The sequence below is a fragment of the Antechinus flavipes genome, chromosome 1, assembly GCF_016432865.1.
Source record: "Antechinus flavipes isolate AdamAnt ecotype Samford, QLD, Australia chromosome 1, AdamAnt_v2, whole genome shotgun sequence".
Lineage (NCBI taxonomy): Eukaryota > Metazoa > Chordata > Mammalia > Dasyuromorphia > Dasyuridae > Antechinus > Antechinus flavipes.
In genome coordinates, this window is record NC_067398.1 from 600554177 (window position 1) to 600575730 (window position 21554).

At 32.9% G+C, this 21554-nt stretch overlaps 1 protein-coding gene across 1 annotated transcript in view; it reads right to left on the bottom strand.

Moving 5' to 3' along the window:
• LOC127547611 (actin, cytoskeletal 4-like) overlaps positions 1–21143 on the bottom strand; it is a 65984-nt gene extending 44841 nt beyond the window's left edge. Inside the window, exon 1 of the mRNA XM_051974528.1 lies at positions 20898–21143. Coding sequence (XP_051830488.1) covers positions 20898–21143 — 246 coding nt within the window. The remainder of the gene's footprint in view (positions 1–20897) is intronic.
• Positions 21144–21554: the final 411 nt, after the last annotated feature.

A 21554-nucleotide genomic window follows, 5' to 3' on the forward strand; every position in this document is an offset into this window, starting at 1 on the left:
TTCCCCTCCTTTCTCCCAACCCCTCCCCTAGATGAAAGGTAATCCCATACGTGTTAAATAGGTTAAAGCATATGTTAAATACAAAATATGTATACAAATTTATACAGTTATCTTGTTGCACAGGAAAGATCAGATTTAGAAAGAAGGTAAAAATAACCCGAGAAGAAAAAATAAAAAATGCAAGCAAACAGTAACAGAAAGAGTGGAAATGTTATGTTGTGGTCCATACAATTTCCCAGTGTTCTTTCTCTGGGTGTATCTGGTTCTGTTCATTACAGATCAATCGGAACTGATTTAGATCCTCTCATTCTTGAAGAGAGTCATGTCCATCAGAATTGATCCTCATATAGCATTGTTGTTTCCTGATCTCAGTGGAAAAGTCTCTGATCCTGATCTCAGTGGAAAAACCTGTGATACTGTTCCAGTGGAAAAGACTCTTCAACCCAGAAATTAAGTTGAGTGCAACAAAGAAATTTTGTTAAAAGAGTTAAAGTAGAATTTCAGCTAAGATGGGACAGATGTTTAGAAAACAGCCTCTGCCTCTGCTTTCTTCAGCCTCCAGCCAGCACAAAGATGGAATGAATCTCTTGTCTCCTTCACTTGGGGCTCGGCTAACTTTCTGGAGAGTCTTTCGGACTAGCTTGGTCTCAGTGGGGGAAGTGCAGGAGCCCAGCCATCACAGTGGTGTGAGATGAAGATGAATCTGGTTGTGCCTCTGAGAGAGCCTTCTCAGTCTTCAGCTCAACTCTGACTGGTGGCTTCTTCTAACTTGACGCTCTTCTCTTCATGTAATTTGGCTGAATTCCCCCCACTGGGCCTCTGCTTTCTTCTTATATACCAAGAGAGAGGGATTATGGGTTTTCTCCCATAGTGCTCTCTGGCCCTAAGAGTTTCAAGGGAAGTGTGAATTCACAAAGTTACAAAGTTTACTTTGTGAATCTCCCATACTTGTGAATTCTACTGAGTAAAGGTGTAAACACAAGCATTGTATTAATTAGTTCTACTTACTACTTTGTTTCAGGTTCTGGCCCAAAACATCAACGCTAAAGAGTTAGCAGTTTGAAAAGATTCCAACAGTTGTTGAAGTGTATAATGATATCCTCATTTCACTTAGCATCAATTCATGGAAGTCTCTCCAAGCCTCTCTGTATTCATCCTGCTGGCCATTTCTTTTTTTTTTTTTTTTTTAATAACTTTTTATTGACAGAACCCATGCCAGGGTAATTTTTACAACATTATCCCTTGCATTCACTTCTGTTCCGATTTTTCCCCTCCCTCTCTTCACCCCCTCCCCCAGATGGCAAGCAATCCTTTACATGTTGAATAGGTTACAGTATATCCTGGATACAATATATGTGTGCAGAACCGAACAGTTCTCTTGTTGCACAGAGAGAATTGAATTCAGAAGATATAAATAATCTGGGAAGAAAAACAAAAATGCAAGCAGTTTATATTCATCTCCCAGTGTTCTTTCTTTGGGTGTAGCTGCTTCTGCCCATCTTTGATCAATTGAAACTGAATTAGCTCTCTTTATCGAAGAGATCCACTTCCATCAGAATACATCCTCAAACAGTATCATTGTTGAGGTATATAATGATCTCCTGGTTCTGCTCATTTCACTTAGCATCAGTTCATGTAAGTCTCGCCTGCTGGCCATTTCTTACAGAACAATAATATTCCATAACATTCATATAACACAATTTATTCAGCCATTCTCCAGTTGGTGGGCATCCATTCAATTTCCAGTTTTTAGCCACTATGAAAAGGCCTGCCACAAATATCTTTGCATATCCAGGTCCCTTTCCCTTCTTTAATATCTCTTTGGCATATAAGCCCAGGAGTAAGATTGCTGGATCAAAGGGTATTAGGCCAATAATTTTAAAATTATTTCTCCTGAACCTATTTTCTAGGTCAGTTGTTTTTCCAATGAGATATTTCATATTGTTTTTGATTTTTTTTCATTCTTTCACTTTGTTTTACTGTCTTTGTTAATTTTTCATAAAGTCATTGGCTTCTATTTGTTTAATTCTGATTTTCAGTTATCTTTTGTAGCTCCTTTTCCATTTGGTTGATTTTTTAAGTCAGTCTTCTCATCAGCATTTTGTACATTCTTTTGCATCACTCTCATTTCTCTTCCCAATTTTTACCCTAGCTTTCTTGATTTCCAAATCTCTTTTGAACTCTTCCATGGTCTGAGATCAATTCATATTTTCCTTGGAGATTTTGGATCTAGAAGTTTTGACTTTGTTATCTTCTTCTGCGTGTGTGTTTTGATCTTTTTCACAAAGCCAACTTTCTATGTTCAAAATCCTTTTCTGGTATTTGCTCATTTTCCTAGTTTATTACTTTACTTTTAACTGTTTCTTAAAGCAGGGCTCTGTTTCCAGTGTGAAGGTGCAATGTTCAAGTTTCTGGAATTTTGTGAAGCTGCTTTCAGGGATCCTTCTGGGGACAATGTGGGTTTTCAGTTCTCCAAGGTGCTATGATTCAAGAAGTGTATTTGCTACTTTGCTAGAGAGTAGTCTGATCTGTGAATAACCACTATCACTCTTATCTGTCCCAGAAAAAGTGTCTTCCAAGTCCTGCTGCTGGTTTTCTGGGTCTAGCTTTGTGATGGTGTGGCCTCCCCTGGGTTTTGCTTCTCTTTCATCCTGAAGTAACAGACTTTTCCTGCTAATTTTCTAAGTTGACTTTGGTGTCTGTGAGCTGAGAGTTCTGAAAACTATCACTGATTCAGTAATTCTGAAACTTGTTCCTGGTTTGCTGGGACTAGGGATGCCCTAGTATGGGCTGAGTCAGACTGTACTCACTCTCACCTTAGTATGACAGATTTTCCTGCCAAACTTCTAAATTTTTCTTGGACTGCAATTTTTTCCCTCTACCCTTTTGTGGAATATGAGGTTTTAAAATTTGTTTACAATCATTATTTTAAAATAGTTGGAGGCACTTTGGGTAGACCTAGGCAAGTCCCTGCCTTTACAATATCATCTTGTCTCTGTCTCCCTGGCAGAGACAAATAAAAATATAACAAAGTATAGATAATATCACATTTTAAATTAAATCACACCATGGTTCCTTATATGTTGAAACTGTATCTTATTATGGTGCTTCCCACTTTAGTAGTTAACATAGTAAACCTAAAAGTAATCAATGTAAGTTAATAGATAGGAAATAGGAAAGACGTTTAAACAGGAACATAGCAACCACTGTCCCAAAACTTCTTTCTAAATTAATTAAGGTCACATCCATAGACTATGTTCTAAATGAGGAGAAGCCATCTAGGACTCAATAAATAAACTTGGTCCCTCAAATACTCTAGTGGTCTGTAGGCTAAAGATGAGTTCCAGATATGCTCAGTGACAATGTCGTGCAAAGTAAAGAAACAAACTGTCACAGATAACTTTAAGAAAATATTGATATGGTAATGACCAAAATTTCAGTGTGGTACAGGCAAATATTAGCTTATCCCTCCTCCTGAACATGAATGCACAAGAACACTATAAAAATGGAACCCAAAACTCTGTTATTTGAATATACTTTCACCAGCCAAAGGACCATGTTGCTTAAAGGCTTATAATTCCCATCCATAGTTGTGTAACTCTATATACCCCTTTCCTCCCATTGTTTCTTCTCCATGAGATCTGCCTCCCTTTCTTCTCTCAACCACCCCATGCTTTCTGTATCTGTATTTATTGTACCTTATTAAAGTATGACAGATGAATTATTTCCTTCTTACTGCCAGAATGATATTTTCCTGAAAATATCCAAAGAACTACTCTTGTTCATCCTAACAATCCCCATTTGTGAATTTCTTTCTTAGGAATGTTGGAATGACATGCTCATAACTGCACCTACTGTAGATGACTGTGGTTCTGTGAATCACTGGTAGAAATCATAAGTGGACAAAGGAACTCTGTGGCCCATCTCACCCTCAGGCATTTCTCTTCTTGGTCTATGAATATAGACCAAGGCTATGCCCATGGAATATGGCTTCTAAAAGGTCTTTACAATTTGGGAAAGTTTTGGCTATGGGTTCATGACAGACTGCTGTAGTGGATGGCTAAGAGGCTTCCCTATGGTAATTGACCCTATCCCACGGTTGTAAATACAACAATTATTAATTCATTCCTAAACAATGTCTATTAGAAGAATAACACAGCAAAAAAGTCAACTTCTCAATTTAAAAATTGAAGAGAATGGAAACCCTGAAATCAATGTTACATTAATTTCACATAGTTTTATCATGTAAAAAAAAATTAAAAAATCCAAATGGCTTTCAAAGCAATATATAAATAACAAGGTTATAGATTCACTAGGAGAATAACTTAATATTCCTTCTAGTAATCATGCTTTTTATTGTTCTCTCAGAGATTTATATTACTTTAAAAGTATGAGTTTCAGTGAGCCAGGCATTTCAGACATTTCTAATTCATGCTATTTTCTTTACCTAAGCTTTTTTCCTGATAAGACTCACAGACATTCCTATCAGATAAAATATTCAGGATTACTAACTTGAGTGATTCCATTACTTAGTTTCTCTGGTTTCCCCAAATACACTACAATAACTACTTTACACAATTTGTTGGAAAGTATTTTCTCTTAGCACCTCTAGATACAACTAAAACTAAATGAAAATATTATTTTTTCTGCTCTTCTGGCTCTTCTGTTGTCTCTTGTTTACTTTATAGTTTAGACCAGAGAATATAATGATTTCTAAAAATCAAATCTATTTCTGTAGCCTTGCCAAAAATGTATTTTCTTCTTCTACTCAAAAAATCTGATTAAAGGACAATAACCTCATCTGCATTTAGAGCTGACGGGCATATGGGTTGACTTAAATTCTACTTATCTTTTTATGATCATGTTTAACTAACCATGACTGCCACATATGAATCTTAATAATCTAAGATGAATACAGCATACTAAGCTTTGTGCCACTCCCCAATGCATTCCATATGCACATATACTTTATCCTGACAGGAGCATTTCTTAATTTAAAAAAATAAATCAATTATAGAATTAAAAGTAATGTTATAAGAAAGATATAGGAAGTGAAAAAAGGTTCTCCAAATTCCCTTTTGTCTGTTATCTAGACTCCCCTAAATAAAAAGTATTTTCCCCATCATCATGCAGAATATTCAGTAGAATTTATTTTCACCAAGTCAAATAACTTTTAAAAGTTCATAAACATATAAAGCTCATATGGGTACTTGTTATTATTTCTGGTTTACTTGAATTGTCTTGACTGAATATTTGTGTATAGATACTTAGACAGACAGACACACACTCATACACACACACACACACACACACACACACACCCCTATATTCCTACACATGAACACAGACAAGGACCTATTTTGTGTCAACCTCTGTGAATCTTTTTGGATTTAAAATTATGTCATATTTTTAAACTGTGCACAAGTCAGATCCCAAATATATGTAGGTATATATTAAAAGAAATTAGAAAGATTAACAAGTACTCATGTGGGTATTATGTGTTTATGAATTTTAAAAATCATTTGATATGGTAAAAACAAGAGTACTATCATCCTGCATGACAAGGGGACAAATATAACATATATTAACCTTCTTAGAGGACTAATCATCACACTATACTATTGCCATGATGGCCCAGGCCTTAGATTACTATACTTGATCCCACAACAGCAACCTATCTTCTAAAAAGGAAATAGAGACATTAGTATTTTCTTCTTGCCATTATGATCAACTGCAGTTTCTTCAGCTTAAGCACAATGCTTTCACTCTGTCTGTCTAGCCTTTTACTTTATTTTTGTTTACATACTCTATGTTCTAGCCAATTCAAATTCTTTGAAATCATAATAAATCTTTCTGTTTGTTTGGACAAACATTTCTCATGTTTGGAATAATTTCCAGTCCTGATTTTCCTTCCAGGCTGAGCTCATGAGTCACTTCTTTGAATCTTTTTTTTTTTTTTATTTTTTATTTTTTATTAAAGCTTTTTTATTTCCAAAACATCATTGCAAAATCTTGTGTTTCAAATTTTTCTCTCCCTTCCCCCTTACGCCTCCTCTAGACAACAAGTAATCCAATATTTATTAAATATGTGCAATTCTTATACACATTTTTCCACAATTGTCATGCTGCACAAGAAAAATCATATCAAAAAAGGAAAAAAAATGAGAAAGAAAACAAAATGCAAGCAAACAACAACAAAAAAAGTGAAAATACTATGCAATAATCTATACTCAGTTCCCACAGTTCTGGATGAAGATAGTTTTTTTCATTACAAGAGCATTTGAACTGGCCTGAATCACCTTGCTGTTGAAAAGAATCAATCAGAATTGATCATAGTACAATCTTGCTTTTTTGTATTCTTTTTTGATATAAAATTACCTTCTATTTTTTTCAGCAGCGCTGATACATCCTACTAGAAGAATATGAATTCTTTGAGAATAGTAACTATTTCATTTTTTCTCTTTGCAATCTCAATTCTAAATACAGTGTATTGTCCATATTTAATCATTGTGAATCAGAAGGAATTCAAGCTCATGATTCTGATTTGTTTGGAGATATTCTGTTTCAAAACAGCTCATGTGAAGGGTATTGGGGAGAAGAGGTTAGACTAAGTGATTTCTCAAATCCTTTTTATCTCCAAATCTATAATATAGTACATATTTGTTAGTTGTAATAATAAGCATAATAACTTTCATCCTTTACAAATATCTAAATTTTTATTATGACAAGCTCAGGAAGGTAAGGGCTATCATTGTCCCCATTTTACAGAAACAATGTTTCTGACAATATATTCAGTTATGAAGCAATTTTAAAAACTTTATATGATAAGCATTCACAGAGGAAATGAAATGCTACCTCTCCAAAACTATTAATTATTATAATAAATTAATGGTTTATTTCTCTTGATTAGAAAAATGGAATCAAGATTCATAGAAAACATATATGTCAACTTTTATGTTTACCGTTTTATATTTTGTTTGCTAATTCTGCCTCAGATCTCCAAGAACCATTTGAACAAGTGTGTTCAACAAGAAAAATGTTGCTGATTAATTTAAGATGAACTTCAGTATGATTCAGCATGATTGTGTTAGAATATTACTATGCCATAAAAAATGATGAATTCAGGGATCTTAGGAGAAAGTGGGTAGACTTGCACAAAATAAGGAAGAATGAAATGAGGAGAACCAAGAGGACTTTGCTTTGTGGTAATAATAATATATTTAAAACAACTTGGAGTGCTTGTGTGATAAATGCTTAAGTAAACTACATGGCACATATGAAGGAAGATACTATCAACATCCAAAGAAAGAAGTGTTAACTAGAAGTGTATATAAAATAATTATAGACTACATATATGTGTATGTACATACATATATATTATATATGCACACATATTTGTGTTTAATGGTAACCATCTCTAGGAAAAGGGGAAAGGGAAGAAAAACATTATGTAGTAACATACATATAAAAGGAAAAACAAGTTGGATATAATAAATTTGCATTCTCTTATGAAATCATTTTTTATTATACTGTGTTATGGAAATGTTTGTTTTAATCCATAAATTAAACATAAAATAAACAGTTTTAAATGAACTTGAATACATCAAAGTGGATGTACATAAAATGAACATAGAGGGATTTAAGAGTCAAAACCCTGGAATAAAATCACCTTAATGAACAAGCTTTATTGTAAAACATCATTTTACATCATCCTCACTCCTCTTCAGTCCCATTAAAAACTCTACCCTTTCCTTGAATGATGTGACTCTATACAAGTTGGAGAGTCATTTTTGTTGTTAAACTCAATAAAACTTGCTTTGATTTACAAATTTTGGTCTAGTTACCTAGTTATTCCAGTACAACTCTCCTCCTCCTCCAGTAATTGTATGTTTAGTATATGTATATTTGTCTGTGGACATGCATAGATATACATACATACACATAGTACTTAGGAAATAACCGATTTGACAAAAATTGCTGAGAATCTGCAAAGTATCCCAGCAGAAGTTAAATTTTGATAAATAGCTTACTCTATATTCTATAATATGTTCTAAATAGATACTGTTGGAATACATGGGAGAGCTGTTGGAATATATGGGAGCCACCTGAGAGTGGATGCTGGAGATCTAACTCAGAATGAATCTCCTCTTGTGAGAGAGAGGATGATGCAAGGAGACTGAGAGGCAGTTGTGTTCTCTGACTGAGAGGCCATTGCTTTGTCTGACCTCTCTCCTCTTCCCTCTGCCTCCAATGTATCTTATTCCTGGTCTGTATCACTTGTGTCAGCAAAGGCTGCCTTGCAACTCCTTCAGATGCTATGATTAACAGCTGTGATGGCTCTCGGAGAATTGACCTGTTCCTCAACAAAGTACATAAGCTTAATATTAAAAATAATACTCTGAAAAAGCAGAAGCAGATTATATGCTTCTCATAGCTATGAGTATATGTGTTATTAGCTGAACAAGAAATTAAAGACAATCTAAAAAAAGCCAAAGTGAAAATGTTGTTTACATGAACTAAAAAGCTCAGATAAATTTAATGCATTTAAGAGCAGAAGTTAAATGTGATAAAAAACAACTGTACATCAAATTTCTCTATTACATATTTATTATTCAATCTATAGATATAAATATGTTAGTATGCATATGCATATATATATATATATAATATACACATACACCTAATTGTATGCTCAATATTTAATCGTCTATAGACAAATGGTCAAAGAATTTGAAAACATAGTTCTCAAAAAAGTTTCTATTAACGACTACATGAAAGAATGCTCTAAAGCAGGTCTTCATAAACTTTTTCTACTTGCAACCTCTTTTCCCCCAAGAAATTTTTATGGGACCCTGGATATATAGGTATGTCAAATAGATATATAATTAAACAGTTACTAATAACAAATCTTAACTCATGACCTCTACATTCAGTTATGAAACCCCATGTGTGGTAATGAACCAGTTTTACAAACTGGACCTTAAAGCACTTAATGATAGGAGAAATGCAAATCAAAACTATCTTGATGTTTCCTCTCACACCCTTCAAATTTAAAACATGAAAACAATGGCAATAGTCAGTAGTGGAGATAATAAAAGAACGAGGACATATCTAAGGATTGGATGTGGTACTGTAAATTGGTGCAACCATTTTGCAAAACAATTTGAAATTATTCAAATAAAATTACTAAAATGTCAATAATGTTGGCCTCAAAGACTCCATAGATGGGCTTAACTCCATAAACATACCACTAATACCATTTATACCAAAACAAGTATAGCTACATTTTTAATAACAAAGAATTGGGAATAAAATTGATGCCATCATTTAGGGAATGGCTAAGCAAAATGTGGCTTTTGAGTGTAACTGAACATTATACTATGCTTTAAGAATTGATGAATGGAATGGACACATAGCTATGTAGAAATATCTATATAAATTGATGTAGAGTAGTTAGGAAAGCTAGGAAAACATATACATAATTTTTACAACGTAAATGGAAAGAACAAGTCTATGTAAAAATAAAAAGTGAATGTTTCAAAATTATAGGTCAACCATAAATCAGAAGAAGAAATAGAAGACATTCCCAATTTTTCTCTTTATAGATGTAAGAGTTTGACAGTTGTTGCATATTAAAAGATTTCAGATTTTTTTTTTGTATGAATTGATTGGTTGTGTTGATTTTTTTCTTTTCTCTTTCTTTTTTTGTTTTTGAAAAACATTTCTATGTATGATGGTTTTCTGGGAGAAGGGGAAAGAATACTGGGGAAACATTGATTATATCCAAACTTATTAATAAAATTAAAACAACCACCACCACCACCACCACAGATATAAAGTAGCCTGGGTTAGCAATCTCACTGGACAATGATTAATTTTTCCTGAAGAACAGCTCAGAAAAGATCAGCTCCATAGTGTTGCCTATAGTCATCTGTATATAAGACTTTATAGTAATAATTCTGCCAACCTAACCACCTGAACAAGAAGTAGATCATGCAGTTCCTATGTAACTGTTTCAACAAAATTTCAAAGTTCTCATGAGACTATATAAAAATAATAAAAAAAACAATGATAATGTATAATAAGTTAATTTTTCTACCTTAGAACTGCACTGTATATTCTAGTCAGATGGTATCTCTAGTAGGAAAGCCAGCACCAACACAAAGCAGACGCGTAATTTGATTAGTCACAGAAAACTATAGTTTATATACCTCTGTGTACAGAGACAGAAAGATCTAAGGACTCCCCTGAGAAAATCAAAGGTTAGTCAAGGAAAGACTGCAGTTGGCATACTTACACATACACACACACACACACACACACACACACACACAGAGCTAATATTTGAATATGATTGCTAACCATTTTTTCCCTTCATCATTCTCTGCTAATAGTAGAGGGAATGAGCTGAGAATCAGCAATAATGACACCAAAAATGGGCTTCTATAACATTTTGAAATGCATAGAAGAGAACAGAAGTTTCAGAGGAAAACAGACAAGCTGAATATTGTTGAAAATAATATATAGAACTTTTACACCAAAGTAGCTATTAATAATTGTGTTCTTTTACTTTTGTTTAACCATTTTTACTTTTAAATTGTCTTTTTAAAAATCTTTAGCTATTTAATATTATCATAATCAAGTTTTAATGCCAAGCTTTGGATAATATTGCCCTAGGCCTCAGGTTCTCATTTTTTTTCTTTAATTCTTCTCTTCTAATTCACAGTCCTCCACCATACTGTCCCTAAAATATTCTTATTCCTTGTGGAACCACACTCATCTGGCTTATCCTCACTCCTCTTCCCCACAGGTACTGCCTAGAACTTAGCTTCCAGCAGCAGTAGGCTTCCTTCAATCTTCTCTCACTCAACCATCTGCTGAAGTTCATATGAAGTTCCTGAGTTGAATTTTGTGAATGATGTGAAAATTAAGGTGAAATTTCCTCAGTCCTAGTTATCTTCCCTAAGGGCCCATTGGTCATTGATTTAGCAAAACTGTTATAGAAGTGTTTGTACTTCACTCAGATCAGTCCTCAGCCCCTGCAATCTTTTTGGGTGTGTGACCATTTGATGTTAGTCTTTTCTTTTTCTTTCTTTTTTTCTTTTTTCTTTTTTTTGCTAAGGCAATTAGACTTAAGCGACTTGCCTAAAATCGCACAGCTAGCAAGTGTTAAGTGTTTGAAACCAGATTTGAACTCAGGTCCTCCTAACTTCAGGGCTGGTGCTCTATCCACTGTAACGCCTAGCTGTTTTAGGGTAGGAGTGGCCTTTTTTTTTTTTTTTTAAATTCACTATTTTCCTCTGAATATGAAATCTCTGAAGAATTTAAAAAAGGAATTCAAAAATCAAATAAGAGGGAATGAGCAAAAATTATCAGGAAAAAAAATCAAGAAAAATAAAAAAAGAAAATTAATGACAAAAGAAGATACAAAATCTTAAAGAAGAAAATAACTCCTTGAAAATTAGTTGATTGGAATAGAAAGATACAATAAAACTAAAAAAATACAAGAGAATCTGAAATATCTCATTGGAAAGACAACTGAGCCGAAAACAGATCAAAGACAGATGATATGAGAATTGTCAGCCAACCTGAAAGTTATAATCCAGAAAAGAATTCAGATACATCACAAGAAATTGTTAAAGAAAATTGCCCTGAAGTTCCAGAACGAGAAGGCAAAATAGAAATAGAAAGAATTCACTGATCATCACCTTAAAGAGATCCTAGAAAGAAAACTTACAGAATGTCATAACTGAGTTTTATAATTCCCAGATTAGAGAAGCAACAAGAAAAAAAATTAAAATGAGAAAAAACAATCAAGATTTCATAAAATCTAGGAAATTCTACACTAAAAGATTATAGGCTTTGAAACATATTTCAAAGATCAAAGAATATGAGGTAGCATCCATGAACAACTTATTCAGCAAAGTTGAATATTATCCTAAATGAAAAAAAAAATAGAGGGTATTTGATGAAATTTTTAAAAAATCAGTTTTTAAGTATTTGTAACAAAAAGACCAGAAGTTAATGGAAATTTTGATATAAAAGATCCAGAGCCAATATAAGGAAATCATTAGATAATAATCGTAAAGCAATGATTAAGGTCAATTTATTTACTTAATATATATGAAAATGATATTAACATTAATATTTATTCATTATTAATGGTATTCTTAAAACTGTTTCTATTACTAACATAGTTTGAAAAAAAGGTTTGGATTAGTTGTATATAATGAAGTGATTTTAAAAAACAAAATTAAATAGGAAAGAATTAAAAGGAAAAGTTATCTCTTCAAAATGGGTTTTGTAAGGAAGAACTAATATAGAAGAAATAGGAAGGAGTAGAAGGCTGGTTATCTTGGAACCTAACTCTTGTATGGGTTGACAAGGAAACAGCATATACATCTGAAGAGATTCAGAAGTCTTTTAAACGTCTAGAGAGGTGAGAAAACTAGAGGGTTGAGTTGGGGATGGGGTTTTGAGAAGGGTATATCAATTAAGATTTGGAAGGGTGGGTGAACAGATAAGAAAAAAACTTTTAGACAAATGACTAAAATAAGGAATAAGAGGATAAGAAAAAGTGAAAAGAGAGGCTAAGAAGCAAACTAGTGAGTAAAAAATGAGATGGGGAAAATTCACAAATAATAATAAAGATTTTGAATATAAATAAGAAAAAAATAAAATTATATTAGAAAAAGGAAAAAAATCATAGATGCCAAAGAAAATGAAAATAAGTATAAAGGAAAGCAATTTAGCAGTACTTGCTTTTAAACTGTATTACAAAGTAATATTTATAAAATTATCTAAAACTGGCTAAGAAATACAAAGGTACATGATTGAAATAGAGTAGACATACAATTTACCACAGCGAATAAGCATAACAATATTGCATTTAATTACAGACTTAATATTTTTAAGATAAGAATGTGTTATTTGGCAAAATTTGTTGTGAAAACTGGAGAGTAGTATTAATTAGAGACTAATCATAAGCCAATATCTTATACTATTTATCAAAATAAGGTTAAAATGAACATATGGCCCAGATAGAGATTTTACAAGAAAATTAGAAAAATACAGAATACTTAACAAACTTGTGGATAGATGAATAGTAAGAACCAAAGATAAAGAGCAAAGTTAGATAAATGGATAATTTCCACTACATTAAATTTAAAAGGTTTTGTATAAATAAAACAAATGTAGCCAACATTAAAAAGAAAACAGAAATCTGGGGAAAATTTCCATAGACAGTTTATCAAATAAACTATTATATATATATATATATATATATATATATATATATATATATATATATATATACATACACATATGTGTATATTTCCAAAATATAAAATATATTTTAAAAACTTCATTAAATCTATAAGATCAAGTCATTCTCTAATTAATAAATGGTCCAAGGATATGATCAGGCAATTTTCTGATAAAGAAATCAAAATATTTTATAATCATATAAAAATGTTCTTAATCATTATTGAATAGAGAAATGCAGATTAATACAACTTTGGGATATCATTTTATACCTGCTAGATTGGTTAAAATAAAAGAAGGGGCAAATGAGATATGTTGGAGGGAATGTGGAAAAATTGACACACTAAATTCATTGTTGGTGGAACTGTGAACTGATCCAACCATTTTTGAGAGCAATCTGGAATTGTGCCTGAAGAGAGAGAGAAAGAGAGAGGGAGAGAGACAGAGAGAGAGAGAGAGAGAGAGAGAGAGAGAGTGAGAGAGAGAGAGAGAGAGTGAGAGAGAGAGAGAGAGAGAGAGAGAGAATGAGAGAGAGAGAGAGAGAGAGAGAGAGAGAGAATGCTCCAATCTGTATTTGGATACAATAAGTTTCTTCTCTGGGTATGATTAGAATTTCCCATCTGAAGTCCTTCACAGTAATCATGGATGGTTGTAATACTGAGAACACAGAAATCATTCACAGTTGGTCATTCCAGAACATTGCTATTGCTTTGTATATACTACATTTCACATTGCATGGAAGATATTCCAGGTTTGCTTTTTTTTAATGAGAGCATTTACTGAGAGCTTATCATTTTTTCCATAGAACAATAATATTCCATTATAAACACACAGCACAGTTTATTGAACCATTCCGCAACTGATTGGCATTCCCTCAATTTCCAAATATTTTGACAAGAGAAGAGAGTTGCTAGGGATATTTTTTGTACATATAAACAATTTTCCTTTTTAAATTTTTTTTCCCAAATTTCTTTTGGTTTTCATGTCAAATAGTGTTGTTGTTGTTGTTGTTGTTTTTTTGGCCAAAGGATATACATTACAGTCCTTAGGGCATAGATCATATTTTTTAATCATTTATTAATTAAAGCATGGCTCACACTTTTTATAAAGGACATTTAAAGAAAGACACCACCTTCATCCAGAGAAAGAACTAAAATATGGAATAATTTAACACATATATGTATACACATACACATACACCTATTTGTGGCTCATGGTAGTCCTCTCTATGACAAGGGAAAGGAAAAAAGAAATTTACACAAAAATCTTGTACTTTTGAAAGGAATAGCAAATTGTGCATAGAAAATTTGTAGTTTCCTATGGAATCATTTATTTTAATATGCTATAGAAATGCTTTTGATTCCATAAGTTGACAATATAATTAAAAAATAGATGATTATACAAAAAAGACAATATTAAGAATGTATTGCATATATACATATATTCACACAAATATACATATATTGATGCAAGCAGTATGAAATGAAGAGCATAGTTTTATATAGAAGCTTCTTTTTATGTTCTTCCATGTTTGTAAATATTCTTTTTTGATGTTTGGTTAAATTCAGAATTAAAAAAAAATGAAACAAAGATTATATAGAACAAAGACAAATGAATCTTGTAACAAAAAAATAATAACAATTTTAGAGAAAGGAGATTATGTTCCATTTGTCTTGTATATATCTTGTTTGTACATAGTTGTGTGCATATTTTCTTTCCCATTAGATCATTTATTCCTTAAAAGTAGGGTTTTATTCAGCTTTTCTTTGTATATTTTATACTTAGCACAATGATGTCACATAGAGGAACTTGATAGCTATTGATTTAATTTGACTTGATGCAAGAGACTACAAGGATTATGTGTGTAAACAATTTTCAATATACATACAAGAATTGTAGCTATGCCTGCCAATGATCCTAAACATTGTTGGCTTTATCATAAGAAAGCATCCTACTCCAAATATTCATTCAAGGTTATATCTTAGAAACAAATAACCAATCAGTTGTAAAGTTATGAAAAAGCAAAAACAAAGACAATAGTGTACCTATGAAAAATTAAAAAAAAATAAATGTGCAAGAGAGGACTATCTGGAATTTTTTCTTGATTTTTTTCCTTTTATTTTATGTTTGAAAGATAATGATTAAAGAAAAAAGTAAATCAATAGTTGAGTTTATGGTTCATAGGAAGATGAAATTTGAAAAGGAAACTTACTTTTATTAAGCTATTTTAGGGTTCTTGAATAAAAGGTTTTGTATTTGTATATTATATATATTTCTATGCGTGTGTAGTGCATATAAATATATATATATGTACTTCATTTCTTTTAGAAAAAAACTATCACAATTCTATAGAGCTTTAAAAATGTCAAGGTAGTTCACATATGCTAACTTTTTCCATCCATTACAAAATTTTAATATAGCTACTATTATTAATTTCATTTTATAGATAAGGGAACTGAGGTTCAGCGCAGTTAAGGGACCTCCCATTTTGCCACTGAAAGTAATTGTGTAAGGGAGGATTCAGAGCCAAGTTTTCATAACTCCTAAGTCTAGAACTCTGTCTTAGATGCAGCTGAGCAGATTTTATGTAATCTAAACCTACTGAGATTTAATTTTTAAATCTTTAATTATTTAATTGATCTGAGGGAGATTTACACATTTTTCTTTGAACATAATAATTATCTTCTACTTTATTACATTTTATAACTATGCTATATGACCTTAACAATTGTTTTATAAGCTCAGTCAGTTTCATTGCAATTTTAAAGAACTTCTGAGAAAATGATTCATCTAGCCTTAGAATTTCAAAAAGAAGTCTAAAACTGTTTCTTTTGGAGCAATGTCATGAAATTAAGAATTTAAAAAAGAGACAAGGTCTTATATGTTTATTATTTGAATTGTTCAAAATCAGGGATTTTTTGTATTCTATAAATGTATTGAGGGCCTATATTATAATAAAGTAGTTTACATATTGGAGTAAATGAATCAGTGATACACAAATCTAAATAAAACAAAATAAATGGAAGAACAAAAGATGCATTAAACCATGTAGACTTGAAAAATAAATCACATGGCAAATACATAAATTTTGCATGGTTAATAGGGTGTTTTTTCTATAGCACAATCAGATAGAAGTACTATGGGTGAATCATTCTAGATACAACAGATGCTCTCTTGAAAAGCTGGGCAAATTGGTACTTTTATAAAGCAAATAATGTTTTCACTGCACTATTGGAGCTAGTTATGTAAAAGAATCCCATTCTGAATTCTTTCCTAAGAAAGGAATTCTTTTCTAAGTGAATAACTATCCCCTAATTTGCTGCAATGTGGTATATCTGGATTCTCATACACTGGCAATCACGATTCAAGGCAATTTGACTTCTGGCAACTCATATTTCTGGTTCTTAGCTAATTACACCCAGGTCATCAGCCTAGTTCACAAATACTTGCAGCAGAGGGATCCTACATAAATGAATGAATTCATCCCAAGGTGCCCATATGAGACTCCCTAATGTTTTCAATCTCATTCTGATTCCCTAGTTCCTCCCTACAGTAGCTCTCCCTTGGAAGTCCTTCAATTTCCCATAGTTCCAACTCAGACCCTTTCAGTTTCTTGGCCTAAGAGATTCAAGCATCAGGGAAGAGAGGATGAGGTAAAGTTAAACTGATTGAAAGAGGAAAGGGGAGGAAGATCAGATGATTTGGAAAAAAATAGGAGGATAAACCCAAGAGATGACTATAAATTATTGACTGATTTTTTAAATGAATGATAGATTTTGTCTGAATGCAATTCTAAAAGAACAGTTTCAAAAATGTCTGAAGCACTACCATTTTTCCAATAATTTGCCTATCTTCCTGAAGAGACTAGAATCACAAAGTCTCAGACTTTTGAAGGACTTCAAAGACCATGAAATCTAACTTGCATGTGAAGAAAAAATCCCTTTCACAGAGATTAGAAATGGTTTGCTTGAAGACTGTAATGAAGTAGAGTGAGGTAGAGTCAATCAATAATCAAAATCACAATCATCAATTTTTACTTAAATTTTAGAAAGCACTTTATTTGTATTATTTAATCTAAGTTATCTCTTAAGGCAGTCTATTCCACTTGAGGCTATATCTTATGGTAGGAAACTTTATGTTATTATATTATATTATATATGACTTTCGTCAGTGTTCTCCCATTGAACACAACAAGAATTGTCTTTATTTTGTAATATATTTGTATTTTAAGAATTTGATACAGTGTCTGATACAAAGTAAGAATGTGATAAATGCTTGTTAGTCTAACTCCTTGCACATTATAATCATTGTTCCTAATTGTCACTTGCCAAGTCAAAATGAATAGGTAAAAACTTTCTTCTATTTTTTTCCTTTCAAAGATTTAAAGACAACTGTTATACTCCACTTCCTAAGTTACCTCTTCTCCAAGTAAACATCTCAATTTCCTTGATTTGATATCCATGTACCATGAATCTGAGCTTTGTTCATTATCATGATCCCCCTTGGATATACTCTACTTTGTCAATTTCCCCCTTAAATTTAGTACCTAAAACTGAATAAAATAAGCTATTTTTGGTCTGAATGGCACAGAGTTTACCAAGTTTATTTCCAGAACACATTTTTTTCATTTAACATATCAATCCTCTATAGTCTCTTTTTACTCTTTAACTTTAACATTCTGTGATTCTGCTAAAGCATTACAGTCTGCAATTTTATTTGTGAAATTCTTTACATTTAGATTGCCTCTTTTCAGGTAATTCAAACCTACTCCATTTTTTAAAGACTTTTCTCAGTTCATTTCTGAACTTTCTAGTCTAGTGTGATCTCTCTTCTGTAGCGTATCATATATGCTACACATTTAGATCCACAATTATATACTTATTTTCTTTTATCAGGAATGATTCATTTTTAGTCAGTACTGATCAAGGGTCTACTAAATACAAACTCTATTCAAGGCATTAAAATTTGCCTCATCCTTCTCATTTATACTTAGCGTGATTTTCAGCACTTACTAGTCATCTAAGAACTACTTACTAAATTGATCAGTGATTGATATACAGAATAATTTTGCATTAAACAGAATAACTTATTAATTTTGTGTTTTATGACTTTGGTAGATAAAAAGAGTTTACCATGTGTAAAAGGCATACAAATATTTGACCTTTGAACTTTTAAAAAGATAATTTTCAATGAAGGTAAAGCATAGTAACTTTATTATTTGTCCACAAATAGGACTAAATCCTGACAGATTTGATTATATTTTCTTATCTTTAATACTCATCATAGCATTTACTCTAACTGAATGATTTTTTGAATTGCTAGAAGCAAAAGTGCCACAGGACAATTAAATTGACCCGCAACAAATTACTAAGGAATACTTTCCTGATTCTCAAATTTCTCCTTAATTGTGATGCTATGGCAGTTCCACCAATAAATGTGTCACTTAACAGACTTTGGTATAATAACATGAAAGACTCTAATTACCTATTTTTTTTTTTTTTACAACATCTCCATTACCTCTTGGGGTGCAAAAAAGATACATGGATAAAGGCAAGAGAAGAAGCCTTATATTTTGAAAATGACTAACATATTTTTATACCAATGTGCAATCATTACATGAATTTTGAATCAAAATAGAGAACAGGTGAAAACAACATTGTAATATTCTCTAAAATTTAATGTTCTCTGGGAGCAGGTTTCTTGGGGGGCTTCTGAAAGCAACCTAAATTTCAGTTCAATAATCCTCCCAAATGCAGCCAGGCATTAAAGTCCAAATACTTTATTGTCTCCTTCAAAGTCTTGTCTCTTTTCACTTGGGATCCAGTTAGCTTTAATAGAGACCTATCTCTCTCCTTGGTTCCAAGAGCTCCTGCCAATAGTCCTTTGCCTTTGCCAGCTTCTGCCTCTAGGTCCCTCCGAATGTCTCCAAATCCAAAGGTTTGTACTTTAGACTCCAGCCAGCATAAAGGTGGAAGATGGAATTAATCTGTCTCAGCCTCAGAAAGCTTTTGTGTGCTTGCTCTTTCTGGCCCTCTTAGCTCCTCCTTATATGTTCCATACTAAGTATACACCAATCATTATATCACTAGGAAACTATTATTTGTAGTAGGATTAGATCAATGCTAAACTAGATTTAGCCACTGTCTCCTCAATTCCACTTAGCACCTTGTAAGAATCCTAATACAACATGATACAGACAGCACCATAAATATCTAGTTCAACTCATTCATTTTACATATGAGGAAACTGAGCTCCAGTAAGTGACTTGTCAAAGTTCACATTGTTATAAGGGTGAGTGACAGGATTTGTACTCAGGTTTTCCGACTTCAGAGCCAGAGTTTTTTCTATTACATCATACACCTAGAATTTATTGTGATCTTCAAGGTGTTTTTACACACAGGATCAAAACCTAATGAAAAGTCCATGACATGAACATGATAGATGTTCTTCAGTACAGTTCATAGAAAGAAGAAAACATAACATATTCCCTCTTTTTTCTGCCTTATAGAATTTCTGAATTTCTTCAAAGCACAGGTTAGTAGCCATCTTTCTTATCCTTTCAATTGCTAGTATCATTCCCTCTTAAATTTATTTTCTATCACATTGTGCAATTTTAAAAATGTATTTACTTGTCTATGTGTTATGGCTCCCAAAAGAACTGAAGGTAAAATGGAGGACTTATTTTTTGGCTTCATATTACTAACACCTAGGACAATGCCTTATGTATTTTAAATGCTTCACAAATGTTTGTAGAATCTAATTGAGAGAATAATTTTTTTTTTCCAAAATCAACCAATTCACAGGTGATCTCTGAATCTCCAGTAGAGTCTTCTGTTTCATCTTACTATAACATCTCTTCAATGATGTAGGTCTAGTTGATTCTGTATTGTTCATATTGATTGTGGAGAGTCTTGCTAAAGGTCGAAAACAGTGTATTATCACTACCAACCTTTCAATTGGTTCAATGATGCTCTGGTTCTAAAGAGAAACATTATTCAGAGAACTGAAAAGAAACATTCAACCTGATCCTATTGAGGAGCAATTTTCAATTGGCAATAAGGAGCTCTACAGAAAAAACAAAACAAAACAATAAAAGAAAACACAGCTTCATTTTCCACCTAAGAAGAAAGTAGGGAAGGAGCATTTATTTTGTCTAATTAGATATCAGGTAAACACTTTGTATCAGAATTAGCTCATTTGATTCTCATTTCTTTTCTTTTCTTTTTTTTTCCTCTGAGGCAATTGGGGTTAAGTGATTAGCCCAGGGCCACACAGCTAGGAAGAGCTCATTTGATTCTCACAAAAATTCTATGAAGCAAGTGCTATTATCTTCCTTATTTTATAGTTTGGGAAACTGAAGCAAACAATAACTTGCCTAGAGTCCCGCATATATTAAATATCTAAGACTTGATTTAAATTATGGTTTTCCTGACTCTAAGTCCAGAGTTTCACCTACTCTGGTGCCAGTTATCTCCTTCTGATTGCTCTAATATTGAAGTGCTGATGATCAGTATAGTGGAGGGAATTAAGTAGTTGAAAGGGATAGTATAACACAGGGGTCCTCAAACTACCTCGGGAGAGATGCAGCTCCCTGAGGACGTTTATGCGGCCTGCTGGTTATGGCAAAATCAGACCGGAAGTAACCTTCGACCTAAACTCACATTAACAATGCACACTTCCAGCACTGGGCTGTGGTGGCGGAGACAAGAGTATGAGGCGATACCAAGGTGAGGTGAGTTCCCAGGCTGGGGTGTGTAGTGTGGGGAAGGGAGAGAGATGCAGAAGATGGAGAACTGATGGTCCACAGCGTTGTACAGTAATGGCACTACCATAACAGACAGGCACGGGGAATGTACAGTAGAACATGCTGCACATGTCATGGCTGCTGCAGGGGGAATTCACTGCAGCAGTGAAGGTCAGAAGCGGGAGCATTAAGAGCCGGAGAGAGAATGCAGGAAAAAAAGGCATCAAAGTGCAGAGGCAGCTTGGAGGAAGTTGGGCATTGCAGTCTGTATGTCTCCTTGGCACTCAACAAAAGCAATGATGTTTGTGATTCTGCACAAGTTCTAATTTTTATTCGTGGGACAAATGATTATTTTGAAGTCATAGAAGAGTTTGCTGCACTGCAAAGCATCAAAGGAACAACTACAGGAGAGGATATCTATGAAAAGGTTTGCCAAACTATGAATGGTTTGGAGCTGGACTGGGCTAAACTAGCCAGAGTGACAACTGATGGTGCTCCTAGCACGGTGGGGTCTAAGAAAGGAATAATTGCTCGCATTAACCAAGAG